Source organism: Leptonychotes weddellii, chromosome 2, assembly GCF_054177405.1.
Source record: "Leptonychotes weddellii isolate Sample4059 chromosome 2, ASM5417740v2, whole genome shotgun sequence".
In the NCBI taxonomy this organism is placed as follows: Eukaryota; Metazoa; Chordata; class Mammalia; order Carnivora; family Phocidae; genus Leptonychotes; species Leptonychotes weddellii.
The window spans coordinates 127,382,908-127,396,221 of NC_138370.1; the positions used below are offsets into that span (position 1 = coordinate 127,382,908).

At 38.9% G+C, this 13,314-nt stretch overlaps 1 protein-coding gene across 7 annotated transcripts in view; it reads right to left on the minus strand.

Annotated features, from left to right (window-relative positions):
• RUFY3 (RUN and FYVE domain containing 3) overlaps nt 1-13,314 on the minus strand; it is a 78,976-nt gene that overhangs the window by 9,297 nt on the left and 56,365 nt on the right. For 4 of the 7 annotated variants that reach the window (XM_081812298.1, XM_081812299.1, XM_081812300.1 and 1 more), the window contains 6 exons: nt 12,588-12,657; nt 9,406-9,498; nt 8,002-8,085; nt 5,821-5,988; nt 4,822-4,919; nt 313-432 (listed from right to left, as the gene is read on the minus strand). In XM_081812298.1, the coding sequence (XP_081668424.1) occupies nt 313-432; nt 4,822-4,919; nt 5,821-5,988; nt 8,002-8,085; nt 9,406-9,498; nt 12,588-12,657 (633 nt within the window). Of the gene's footprint in view, nt 1-312; nt 433-683; nt 2,988-4,821; nt 4,920-5,820; nt 5,989-8,001; nt 8,086-9,405; nt 9,499-12,587; nt 12,658-13,314 lie in introns of those variants that run through there. The other 3 variants (XM_081812303.1, XM_081812304.1, XM_081812305.1) reach the window with 1 other exon arrangement.

Here is a 13,314-nt window from a genome sequence, read left to right on the forward strand (position 1 = left end):
CTTTGTAAAGTTCGCAGCACACAGTAAAAATTTAGGGAATACTATTATTATCAGTGTTAGTTGGCTATTAACTCTCATTCCTTTCTATTTATCTGGGACCTTGTGTTCTAATTTCCTCCTTTGATGGCAAAGCATGTTGACAAACTTTGGAAATGCTGATATATGCAAAGCTTCCTGAATGCTAATTCCAGAGAAAGGATGTTGCAAGGACAGAACAGAGAGGGCTGGCTCAGGGTTCCTCCTTCTCTTGCTGCTAGCCTTAGAACTAACCCCCCCCCCCTCCCGGGGCAGCTCCTGGCACCCTTTCTTCACCGCTGCCTGGTGAGCTCCTCTACTTCCAGCTGCAGACTGTTGATCTTGTCTCCGAAGTCCTGCTTGAAGAGACGGTTGTCCAACTCGGCAGACTGGCGGCCTCGCTCAGCCTGGCGCAATCTGGATGTGAGCCATATGAACTTGTGATAAAAAACAAAAGCCATGGTGGGGAGGAAGACCAAGCTTACAACACAAAATAAAGCAACCCAACGAAGAAGGCGTGGAGAGACAGAGGAGAGGGGAAAAAAAAAAAAAGCTTTGCAGGACACAGGGGAAGAAATTATACGGGCGGCGGGGGGTGGGGGGGGGAGATGGAGAAGAAACAAACTCTAAAGAAAAGCAAGATGAAGGTGAACCAGGCAGAGGAAAAGTTGATTTTCCATTTTTTTTTTATTCTAGTACTACAGTTTACAGCCATTAGATGATAAACAATAAAACATCACTTTTTAGAAAATCCATATCCAAAGCCAACACAGTCCATTAAAGTTAAACCCACTTTTTCGTGTTTATTTCCTAATAGGTCTGGTACCTTATATTTCTGCTTTACACACATAACTGGAACTTGCAAATGGGCAACTACTTTCTTATATGTGAAATTAGAACATTTTCCTGGTCCTTTCCCTATACCACAACTTATATTAAATCACTGACATTGTACATTAACCCTTACCTAGGCTTTGAGTTCTTCTCTAAGGAAAAGCCTTTGTCAGAGTTTGGCCGTCTCTTTCCTTTTCCATTCCTACCAGGTGGTGTGTGACCAAGTGGACAAACAACTCAGCACTGGGCCTATGTAAGATTCCTGATCATATTCTCTAAAAAATTCTAATGAATGTTTTCTTCTATATATCCCATAACTTTGCACCTATAAAGAACCATGTTCTAAGGGGTGAAACATCTGGGGCTCTATAGAATAGAATTGGAGAGCATGCTACCTGTAGTCTTTAAAACGTTTTATTTTAGTGGTTGAGCACTCTTTCCAAATGCTCATAGAAAAGGCAACTCATCACCACAAAAGGTTGATGAAGATAAGAATAGGTGCAAAATTATAAGAACTAAAATAAGTTCAAGAGCACACGTTATTCCGTGAGGTTGGTCATATGCTCTTTGACTTGACTTTGGTTCAAGTCTGTAAGGACCTATAGAAGCACGTGTGAAATCTCTTACTCTCTTAATTCTGGTTTTTCCAAGAAGAAGGTAAAGAGTTTCAAAAGCTAGAAGCAAAGGGGGGTTATCTTTGTTCCCACCTAAGCAGCTGAAATGCTGCAAATCATAACAAAATGAGAAAAAATATTTTTTTTTCTGCCAAGACTTTTTGAAGGAATGAAGGCTTATGTAAAGCCTGTTCCCCCAAATCAAAAGTCATTAAAAAAAAAAAAATCCAAGTATTTATAGGATTATTTACAATGTAAAGCCTAGAAAGGGGAGTAGAACTGTGGTCACTTAGAAAAAGAAGCCCTGCTAATTACTATGTATGGATACCTACTGGGAATTTTTATTTTTAGACTAAATAATAAAGAGTTTATCATGGATCTGTTTCCTACGCTGAAATGGTTTTCTAATAATTAGATTGTTAGTTTCCCAGAGACATTAGCAAATCCCCATCTGAACAGAAAGTAACAGAAACTCTTAAGTAAATGTCTCTAGCAAGAAATGACAGGTGGGAAACCATCACTCATGTCTATACCTTGTTGTCTTTACTCCAAAAGGAAAAGCAGAATAGATCTGAAAATTGTGTAATGTCGTGTTTTTTGTTTTTGTTTTTATGGGAGACGAGTTTTTTCATTAAAATTATTCTCTCTGAGCTACCTAAATAGGAAGTGGAATTGCAGGAAAATGGCAGAGGTAGAAGATGACAAATATTAGGAGGGTTTTCCAAGCTTCCACATTATGTTATCATAAGTTACCTAATCACTAACTTTATCTCTATGTACTTTAAAGAAATGTAAGGATGTGGGTCCCCACCCCCCCCAAAGTCACTAAGGCAAAAAAGTTGCAAGCAATCTTGGTTACTGAGAACAGAACTGTAGTGAAATACTAAGTACTTATCCGTGGCTTGGGGAGTAAACCTACACAAGGAAAGTGGAAAGGGACCATGGCCTAGGAGACAGAGCGACTGTAGAAGAGTCCAAGTCCATACGGCTGTCACCTGTGGTTCATTACACTGCAAGGCAGAGCAGGCTCGCTGGTATGGACAGCACACCTAGAACCTGATATTGTCTGGGCCTGGGCTATAAAGGCATCAATAATATATGCACAGAGCGTCCATTCCCTAGGCTGTTTTTTTTTTTTTAAATGGTGTGTTTATTTATTGGTCAACATTTAAATGGTGTGTTTACTTATTGGTCAACAAAGTAATTTCTCAAAGTTTACTTGGCAATTAATTAAGAACTTATACTAAATGTTCTAACTCTGGGGAGAAAGTAAAGAAGAAAAAACCCACGGCCTAGATATCAAATTGTTTTTTTTTTAAAGTCCAACAAATTCAGAGTCAATTTTTGGTGACATTTTATGTAGAATCAGAGCTTAAATGTAATAACTTTCAGATTTCTTTCTTTACAATTAAGTTGTACATCAGACTTGCGAGGTGACCAAATGCAAATGCCTAATGATGTTTTGGGATCAGTTTATTTGCTGCACTATTTAAGGTCTTTGCCTGTTTCACCAAATCCTTTTCACTAAATTAGTAAAATAAAAATAAAAATGGAGTGAAAGGCAAATGAGAAAATGAATAAATGGGAAAGACAAAAATAGCAAGAGAATAAGTCAGCTTAATACTTGAAGAAGTCATTATTTTAGTTCTGTCTACTTCAAATGCCAAGTCAAAAAACTATTGAAAAATAATTCTATGCAACATTTCAAAAACCCAATTTATGAACACCAAAATTAATTTGTTAAATCATAAACATATAACTGCTTATGAGCAAGCACTTAGGGAACTTTCCAGATGGACCGATACCTTTTTATTTAAAATCAGCCAAATCAGAAGTTTCAAACGTATTTACTAATTTGCAATAACTTGTGAGTTACCATTAATATGCAGTGCCATTCAGGACGCTCCCCGGTCAAGAATTATCTGAATAAAACCAGTCATCCATTCATTTGTTCATTCATGCATCTGCTAAGTGAATGCCGTGTATGTTCATGGCACTAAGACAGATCCAATGAGGGAACTTAAAAAATTCATTAAGTAACCTGGAGGAACTCACACTCTCATCAGAAGATACATCTATAAAGGGTTATAACGTGGGGCAGAAGGTGACAAGCAAGCAGCATGGACAGGTATGGATGTAAGGCTATGGGAATTCCACGAAGGACAATGGGTAGATTATTTTTATCTGAGAAGCAGCATCAGCGGAAGCTTTAGGAGAGGTGGTGGCATTTGAGCCTGAATGTACAAAACGGATCTGAAGAACAAGGCAGTGGATGAGGAATGGTCTTCCTAGCTGGTGGAGCTATCAGGCAAGGGACGGATGGAAAAAGTGCAAGCGTGCGCAGAGGCCTGCAGTCGTGCAGTCTGGCTCAAGTGAAAGAAGGGTGATCAGTGGGTGTTCAAGGTGGCAACACAGAATGACTGGCCACGCGGAATGTTCCTTCAGTCTTGAAATCTCGGCCATTTCTCTTGGCAGCTAAGTCACCACAAAGGAAATGGCGGTTTCAGCCAAACAGAAACAAAAGTAGCACAGGGAGAGGATGTGTTTCGGGCTGACTGAAATGTAGGTACCAGACGGAAACAGCTGGTCAGAGGATGAAAACCCAAGACTGGGTTTTTAGAGGGGGACAGAGCTGGAGACAGACCTAAGATTGTGGGCAGGGGTGACAGTGGACACTACAGAGAAAGAAGAGAGCAAAAGGAGATAGGAGGGAGGAGAGAAAGGAGTTCAAGTGTTGGAAGGGCCTTCAGTATCCTGGCATCACTAGCATCAGTGCATTCCAAGAATTTGGTGACACAGAGGAAAACAACAACTGCAAACATACGTAAAAGTGCTTTCAGAGCGCCTGGGTGGCTCAGTCGTTAAGCGTCCGCCTTCGCCTTCGGCTCAGGTCATGATCCCAGGGTCCTGGGATCAAGTCCCACATGGGGCTCCCTGCTCGGCAGGGAGCCTGCTTCTCCCTCTGCCCCTCCCCCCTTGTGCATGCATGCTCGAACTCTCTTGCAAAAATAAATAAATAACATCTTTAAAGCCAAAATAAATAAATAAATAAAATCTTTAAAAATAAAAAAAGTGCTTTCATCCTTGTAGGTCTCCCTCCTCCAACATGACATTGAAATGGGATTATACAAGAGGGTTACCATTCTGCTGTTCAAAACAGTCAGGAGAGGCTGAGGTTTCTTAAAAATGTTTTCAGTGACATCTTAGAGAAACACAAAATTTAACTGGCTTTCTACCAGCATGTCTGGTGTTAAGTTGGGAGAATTTCATACACTTTGCTTGCCAAATGCATAGCACATTCTCTTCCCTTCCAGCACTGAAAGCCCAAGATGTTTCACTCAAGAAATAGCACTTTTACCTTTGTTCGAGTTGTTTGATGGTAGCAGCCATCTGATTAGTCTTCTCTTCCAAACGACTGTTTAGTTCACTTTTCTGTTTTACTCCTAAGTCTGAACTCTGTTATGGAAAAGAAGTATGAGTGACGGACATAGAATATAAAATCCTGAAATAAATCACACATGCCTTTTGAACCTAATGGTAAGTGTGAAACAGAGAAACAGAAATGCTCATATATTTGTATATCAGTTAATTCCCAAATGGAGAAAAACAAAAAGCAACGTTTAAAATTAGTACTGCTATATGCAGTTTTGTCACAGAAATGAACATCAGAAGGTTCATCAATAATCATATTTCAGTATAAGAACTAATGGCATATTGCTCAGCAAAATCAGTCAGTCAGAGAAGGACAAATACCACATGATTTCACTCATGTGTAATTTAAGAAACAAAACAGATGAACATAGGGGAAGGGAAGGAAAAATAAAACAAGACGAAATCAGAAAGGGAGACAAACCGTAAGAGACTCTTAACTCTAGGAAACAAACTGAGGGTTGCTGGGGGGGGGAGGGGGGTAACTGGGTAATGGGCATTAAGGAGGGCACATGATGGAATGAGCACTGCGTGTTCTATGCAACTGAAGAATCACTAAAGTCTACCCCTGAAACTAATACACCACATGTTAAAAATTGAATTTAAATAAAGAATGACAAAAAAAAAAAAAGAGCTAATGGCATATATAAGTCAGTTGACAGGTTAGGCTGGAGTGTAGAAATTATCTTATAGGATAAAAAAGACCTGTTTCCCCACTACAATTTGAAAAGTAGCCACGGCTTTCCAGAACAGCAACACAGGATCCTACGACGGGCTGATTCCTAAAGTGGTTTATTGGCAGCCAGCCTCAAAATGAGATGTGACTCTTCCCTCCTGTATGTCAAGTGTGATTCTAGAGAACAAGAGGGGCAGGGGGAACCCTGGGAGTTGAGAGAGCCAGTGAGCATATCCCTCTTATTCGCCCTACCTGCAGCTTAAAGGCAAGTTCATGCTTGAGAGCCCTGAGGTCATCCAACTGCTGTCGCAGCGACACCAGGGCGTCCTGCTTCTCGCAGACATCCTTCTCCAGCATCTTCATAGCTAATTCCATCTCCTGTCTCATGCTGATCTGGATCTCCAGTTCTTTTTCAACATCCTGCCCCCAAAGGTAAATAAATTGCTTACTCTCTCTTTCCTCAACGAAGTACAAACTATGAAATTCCACAGGAAAAGGTATAAATTCCAACACTCTCAGGTCTGAATATTTGGGCAAAATAGCTACAAGCTATCATTCAATGCAGAGATATTAACAACTAAAATAATAACTAGGATAATTATAAAAACATTTACTCAATAATTTGTAAATCCAAAAAACTTGGTGGGCCGGAGATAATGCTATTTAATATGTCTAAAATAGACACATACTTGTGGCACTTCATTACAGTGAGACAACTGATGTCATGTCCTATTACAGAAATGTATATAAAGTGCTACTGTAGCCAGCATTAAAATGAAGCACTTGCAATTCTCTTCATTTTGAACGTTGACGTCATAGTCAAGAGCCCAAGGAACCCAAAAGATATTCTGGGTCGCCAGGGTAAACGTCTCAATAAGTGGGAATGATCGATATGACTAACTGAATTTTTATATTCACTTAATATGAAACCCCTTTTTTGGTTCAATCATTGTTACTGCAACATGACTTGGAGGATCAAAGATACAACGACCTGAGGTTCTTCTGCATCCAGGCTGTTCCCTGGGGCATTCTAGGACCTACTTGCTTGGTTTCTTTCCTTTTTGACCAAACATGTATCTTTTCGTGACAAAAGGATGTGGAAAATTTTGTGTCAGATTTTAAAGTCACATGTGCCACTTAATTGAGGTGCTCCTCTGTGCACGGTTAGCTTGATTAAATCAGATTGCTTCTGAAAATGCTGACATATTTTAGGATCTTCCATATAGAAAGTATTTTGAGATCTAATCCATAAACACGTAGAAGGAAAATGATAATTATTTCAAGGATGTTAAAATTATATTGCTATCTTCTCAGAACATCTGAAATTCTATACACTGTTAGGTGGTGATAATTTTAGTACAAACCAGATCACCTTTATTTTCAGGCTCCTTCCTATTTTCAGAGATACTACTGGTGAGGGGAGATCCTTTTGTTTGTCATATCATCAAAATTGCAGGAGGAGTTACTTTACCAATACCAGGGATGTATCAATATACTAACACTTGGATAAAATCTATTACAGGAGTATTATTCATTATTATACATTTATACACACACACATACATCCTCCAAGGAGACCTATCAGAATCTTTGCAGGAGTGAGGACTGAAGTAGGAGTGGGGAATCACAAAGTTTAGAAGAGTAGGTTCCCCATATACCTAATGTTCTTATAACACAAACTATAAAAGCAAAAAAAAAAAAAGATTGGCAAAAATCCTGTTGGCTGTTGAGAGTACTCAGAAAATGGACTGGGAAAGCATTATAGGGAATATGGGTTAAAAAGAGTGAGAAACATACACCTGAAACTAATGTAACACCGTGTGAACTACACCAAAAAAAAAATTAAAAAACAAGTCACAGAAGCAACTGAAGTACTGCAAGAGTTACAAAAGACCTCTGTACGAACAACATTCTCTTCAGCAAATAGTGTGATATGGAAAAATCCACCCTAAGACTTAGCTAAGAGGGCTTTCTCAATGTCATTTCAGTTGAATCCGATAATTAAAAATTTTCTACAGTTTTCCAACATGCAAAATCCACTGTATTCATCAATAAGCAACTAGCCTTTCCTACGGAAGAAGGTAATATCCTTCATAAAGAGTGTTGAGCACTACATCCGAAACTAATGACGTACTCTATGTTGGCTAATTGAATTAAAAGAAAAAAAAAAAGGAAAAAAGAGAGTGTTTTATGTAAGTAATGTCCAGTGAAGGTAAAAATCAACCATATGAAAATTTGCCTTTATGTCTAATTATATTCATAATGTACTCAAAATTAAAAAAAAAAAAAAGAGTGAGAAACAGTTTTTTAGGATCTACAAAAATTTTTTGGCCCAGTACTAATGTTCCTGAGCCTGGTCTGTAAGATCAAACGTCTAAGTGGGCTTTTATGTTTAATGGGTTCCTGAACTACTAGAACATAAGTGAAGTTTACCAGTCGCAATTGTGTCTCCTCCTTTAAATGCTTTCTGGCTTCACTCAGTGCTTGCCCTTCTGCAGTTCTGTCCTGCTTAGGACCCTTGAAAAGATAAATAAAATAGTATATATATATATATATATAAGGATTTAGAAAAATCTATATAGAGTTAGCTGACACTAGGGAAAATGATTATATTTTATATTTAATTAAACAGGTATAACAATGAATAAAGACAACAAAGAAATGGAAGCAGCTTAGAAAATAAAAAATTCTCAGCAGAACTGGGTTTTCTTGCCATTTAGTTTAAAGTCCTAAGATAGGTTACCAAATCAAGTGCAAGAAGTCTTAAAAGCCTCTAAAAACAAAGTGACATTTACTGTAAAATGTGAATTGGGCCAAAGGTTCAAATGGTAATATATTCCTTCTCCAGAGATCTCACATTTGGAGTCTCCAACCATCCAGAGAGATCGTAGCTCAAAGTAAGTAGGTCATCAGAAAATTCTTCTGAGCAGTCACAGTTGTTTTCACAACGTCCACATGTTAAAGTCAAACCCATTACTCAGAGAGAACTACTCTAGTCCCCACTCAGAGCCTAGCTGCTTACTCTTTCAGAACAATTTTAATAACCATGGATATTTGGATTCCGAGGTCACAGAAGAAGAGAAGCATGCAGATAAAAGGGAGTGGGGAGACACTAATACCAACAGCAGTGAGAAGCAAGAGATGCCAGTGAGATCAAAAAAGCAGAGAAAAAGCACCCAGAGCAATCTGGAAACATTTAAGTATAGGTGCTAGAAGCTCTATCAATTCCAACAGGCCCCCAAAGTAGCGTCATTTTAAGTTAGCATGGAATTGCCGATGTTAATAATTAGGATCTTTAGTCATCATAAACGGCTAAATGTGTTAAATTATGTCCTTTACTTAAGACTGCTTAGGATTGTGCAGTACATAAAAAGTTTGCAAAAAATCCGTGTAGACATATATCAGAAGTTTGATACTTAAGGGATTAAGTTATTTAGAAAACTCATTTACATGGTAACTCCCAGTGGTACCAAATAAACACTCCTTACAAAGCAGTAACATCATCTCAAAACGATGGTATATTTAATATAATAAATATAACACTTAAATATTGTACAAATCATGAGTACACAATAAGACATTAAATTAGACTTGTTCTTGAAGTTTCTCAACAGATAGAGGTGGCGGTGAAGCCAAGGAGCATCTGTGGGAGGAACCTCACACCCACAGAACCTCCATCATTACCCGATTCTGCATGGAGTCTCAGTAAAAAGAGTGTGCTTGATATGTGCAAGTGTTTGCTGCTTCCAAAGAGTCCTCTAGAGTAGAGGTCCCCCTCCCACTGCTCACATGTTAACACACTCTCTAGGAATATTTTATAAATCCAGTAAGGTTAACCTTCCGATTGGATTCCAATATGTAGGAGCTTTCCTCTTTAACTCGTTCCATTTCTTCTTGTAGGGTAATAATCCTATTGTTTGCAACTGCAAGCTGTTGAAAAAAATTTAAAAAATTTTTTAATCTTTTTTTTAGCACAGGATAATTCATGATCTGCTAGGATATAATTTTCAGGCTTGAATATTCTTAGAAGGAAAAAAGGTTATCTATAACCACATAAAAATGTTCTTATTGTATGAGAAATTAGGAAAAGTATTTTTAAACTAGATTAGATAAAAATAAAAAATATCTCCTATTGTTGCTTTTTGTGTAAACTCTTTTTCAGTACCAAAATGTTAACTTAAGATTGTTTACCTTAAGGGTGTTCTCATGGGTAACTTATATTTAGTTATAATACCTATTTCTAAAATGTTTAATGAAGAGGTCATGTCATGCCTTGGGACTCATAAACCCTACATATGACCTTTGATAGATGATTTTTAAGAGTAAAGAAATGAAACTTCAAAGTTCTCACTCTAAAAGATGCCATTAAGTATTGAAGAGATTTGTCATTTCAGTGCCTGAAAAGGTAAGGTAATGTTATTAGCAGTATATTGCTCAGGGGAGACGTTTATATCCGCATTCCACAGGAGGGAAAAGTAAAGTGGAAACACTTCTTCCTCTTCCGCACCTGCTAACCTTGATTTCCCACAGAGAACATGGAAGAGCCTGAGTAAGCGTAGGAAAGGCCCTCAGCAGGCTCCTCTCGGCCAGGTTAGTCTCCCTTTACACGATCTCCTCACAAGCACTGGGCACAGGTTCTGCTTGGTCCCTGTTCTCGTGCCTAAGTACAGAGGAGCCGGGGCTCAGGCATGCTTTCTAGAGGCAAGTCTGGAGTCCATATGTCCCTCTCTGCTCCACGGGCCTAACAGTGCAGAAAAAAGTTAACTTTGGACAAGTGGGCCTTTAGATCCAGAGACATCCTCCAACAGGTTCTCCCAAGACCTTAACATCAGAGAAAGTATCAGGAAACTATGGCTGTGCATCCCAGTGGGCCTTCTAATTCAGCTTTACAGTAATAAAGTGGACATTTATGTACCTTCATCTATTTAATTCTTCTCATTTTATCATACTGGTTCAGAATTCAGCAGAGGAAAAGAGGGGCTTTGATTTTTGTTTTTTATTGGCCCTCTTAAATCCAAAATATATGGAAATGGGAAAAGACAGATCTGATTTGTCTTATCTGTTCTTTATAAAGCCTACACACAGGGCTTACCTGTCTCTAAAAATTCAAAGTTTCAAGAAAATAAATGTTACTGGCAAAATAAGTACATGAATGAATAAATTAATATTGGTAATAAAATAAATCTAGATCAGGAGGACAAGTCCTGTGACTGAGGGAATAAAATTAATGACCATATTTACTGGCTGCTTTTGGTGTGTCAGGCACTGGCCTAGGTCCTTACGTATTATCATTCAATTCCCGCAAAAACATTACTATTATCATTCCCAGTTTAGAGAAGACAACCAAGAAATAGAGGCTTAAGTGATCGGCCAGGATGAGAAAGTTAGCAAGTGCCGGAGCTGGGACATGAACGCAGGTAGCCGAGCTCTAGAGCCCATGCTTCACTGCGGTGCCATATTGCCTCAACAGAGTAGCAGCCGACTCACACTACAACACTTCTTCTTTTTTTTTTTAATGATTTTTTTTTTTATTTATTCATTTGAAAGGGAGAGAGACAGAGAGAGCACAAGCAGGGGGGAGAGGCAGAGGCAGAGAGAGAAACAGGCTCCCCGCTGAGCTGGGAGCCCACGTGGGGCTCGATCCCAGGACCTGGAGATCATGAACCGAGCCGAAGGCAGACACTCAACCATCTGAGCCACCCAGGTGCCCCCACACTACAACACTTCTAATCAGCGTATTTCAAAAGCTTTGTAGGGTAAAATTCTAAGGATCATTTCCATTAAGCTTTTTTTTTTTTTAATTTAAAGATTTTATTTATTTATTTGACAGAGAGAGAAGAGAGCGAGAGAGCACAAGCAGGGGGCGTGGGAGAGGGAGAAGCAGGCTTCCCGCTGAGCAGGGAGCCCGATGCGGGGCTCGATCCCAGGACCCCGGGATCATGACCTGAGCCAAAGACAGACGCTTCACCAACTGAGCCACCCAGGTGCCCTTCCATTAAGTTTTAATATAATTTAAGAATCTACATCCAAAAGTGAAGCCCACAGAGCTAGTAGTAAGGAAGGTGTTTTAAAGTTATACCAATGAAAATGTTCTGAAGAAAACTGTTTAAAGGCATCTTCCTGACTAGTGCTCTTGGTTTTATTTAAACCAAATGTATGCCATGGTATAGAAGAGGACAGTTATAATAAGAAATAGATTAAGATATAGATAAGATAGGGGAGCCTGGGTGGCTCAGTCGTTAAGCGTCTGCCTTCGGCTCAGGTCATGATCTCAGGGTCCTGGGATCGAGCCCCGCATCGGGCTCCCTGCTCGGCGGGGAGCCTGCTTCTCCCTCTCCCACTCCCCCTGCTTGTGTTCCCTCTCTCGCTGTGTCTCTCTCTGTCAAATAAATAAAATCTTAGAAAAAAAAAAAAAGATATAGATAAGATAAACAAAGTCTTTGCCACCTGGAAATTTTACTTAAGATTTTTCATAGAAACATCTAATGCTATTGAAGAAAAAAATATGTGGCTTAGCCACTGACAAATTAAAAAATTTCTTTACTAAACGGAAGCAAAACACGAGGTTAATTTTTATTCTTATTTTGGGGACTTTCCTAAGGGTTTTCACATATGTATTCTGTGATCTTCAGAGTAACTCTAAGGCTGAAAGGAGAAGTATAAACACCCTCAACTGCCAGGCAGGGAACCGGGCCTCTTGGCGGTCAAGTGACTTACTTACTCAGAAGCACATGACTTGTAAGCAGCATGACATGCAATCAGGGATTGCTGGCCTTCCGACAATGCTCTTTAAATTATCTACCCTACCTCCCCAAGGAGAAAATAAGGCCCGTGAGGGTGGGAGCTTGCCAATCTGGCACACATAAGCCAATGCACACAGAAATCTTTGTCTAGCTCTAGCACATCAGCAGTACCAAAATAAATGTCTGTTGAATAAACAAGTGATGAGTACCAAGCTATTTGCTTCCATTAGTGCACACTAAACTGTATGTCAATCAAAGAATATCCAAAACACATACCTCCTCTGTCAGTTTAGTGTTGGATTTTTCTAATGCATCCACTTTTGCCTGAAGATTGTTTACTGTAGCACTAAAAAGAGAAGAAAAAAGATAATGGTTTCTCTTGAAAAATAGAACAACATCCTGTACTACCCATGTAAACATCCATCACAGGTATCATCCATCGTCTAATGTCCACAATTCATGGTGGACTTGCAGGCTCTAAGACAGTTCACAAGTGGCTGTGGATCTTACCTGTTGTACCCTTGGCACTGAACTCTGTACTTAATAAGCACTTGTTGGATGAAATAAAAGAGCTGATCCACTGCACTGTCAACTTTAAAGTTTACTTATATGTAATAATCAGCTACCCGAATTAAGTGCTTGCCACACACCAAGCACTTTTCTAAATTATTTTATATGCATTATTTCATTTACTCCTTTCAACAACCCTATGCAGTAGGTATCCCTAAATATAGATAAAGAAACTGAGGCATGAAAAGAGTCAGTAACTGTCATGTTTCTATTTCACTATCAAATGTAAGTGTACTTTTGCTTGACTAACATCTCCATAATTCATTGTAGTCATTATTAGTTCTTGGTCCCCAGAGAAAATATACTTCAATTGTTCTTGAATTTTCTAGCTGAAACCAAGGCTATTCAAAATTTATTTATTTATTTATTTAAAGATTTTATTTATTTATTTGACAGAGAGAGACACAGTGAGACAGGGAACACGAGTAGGGGG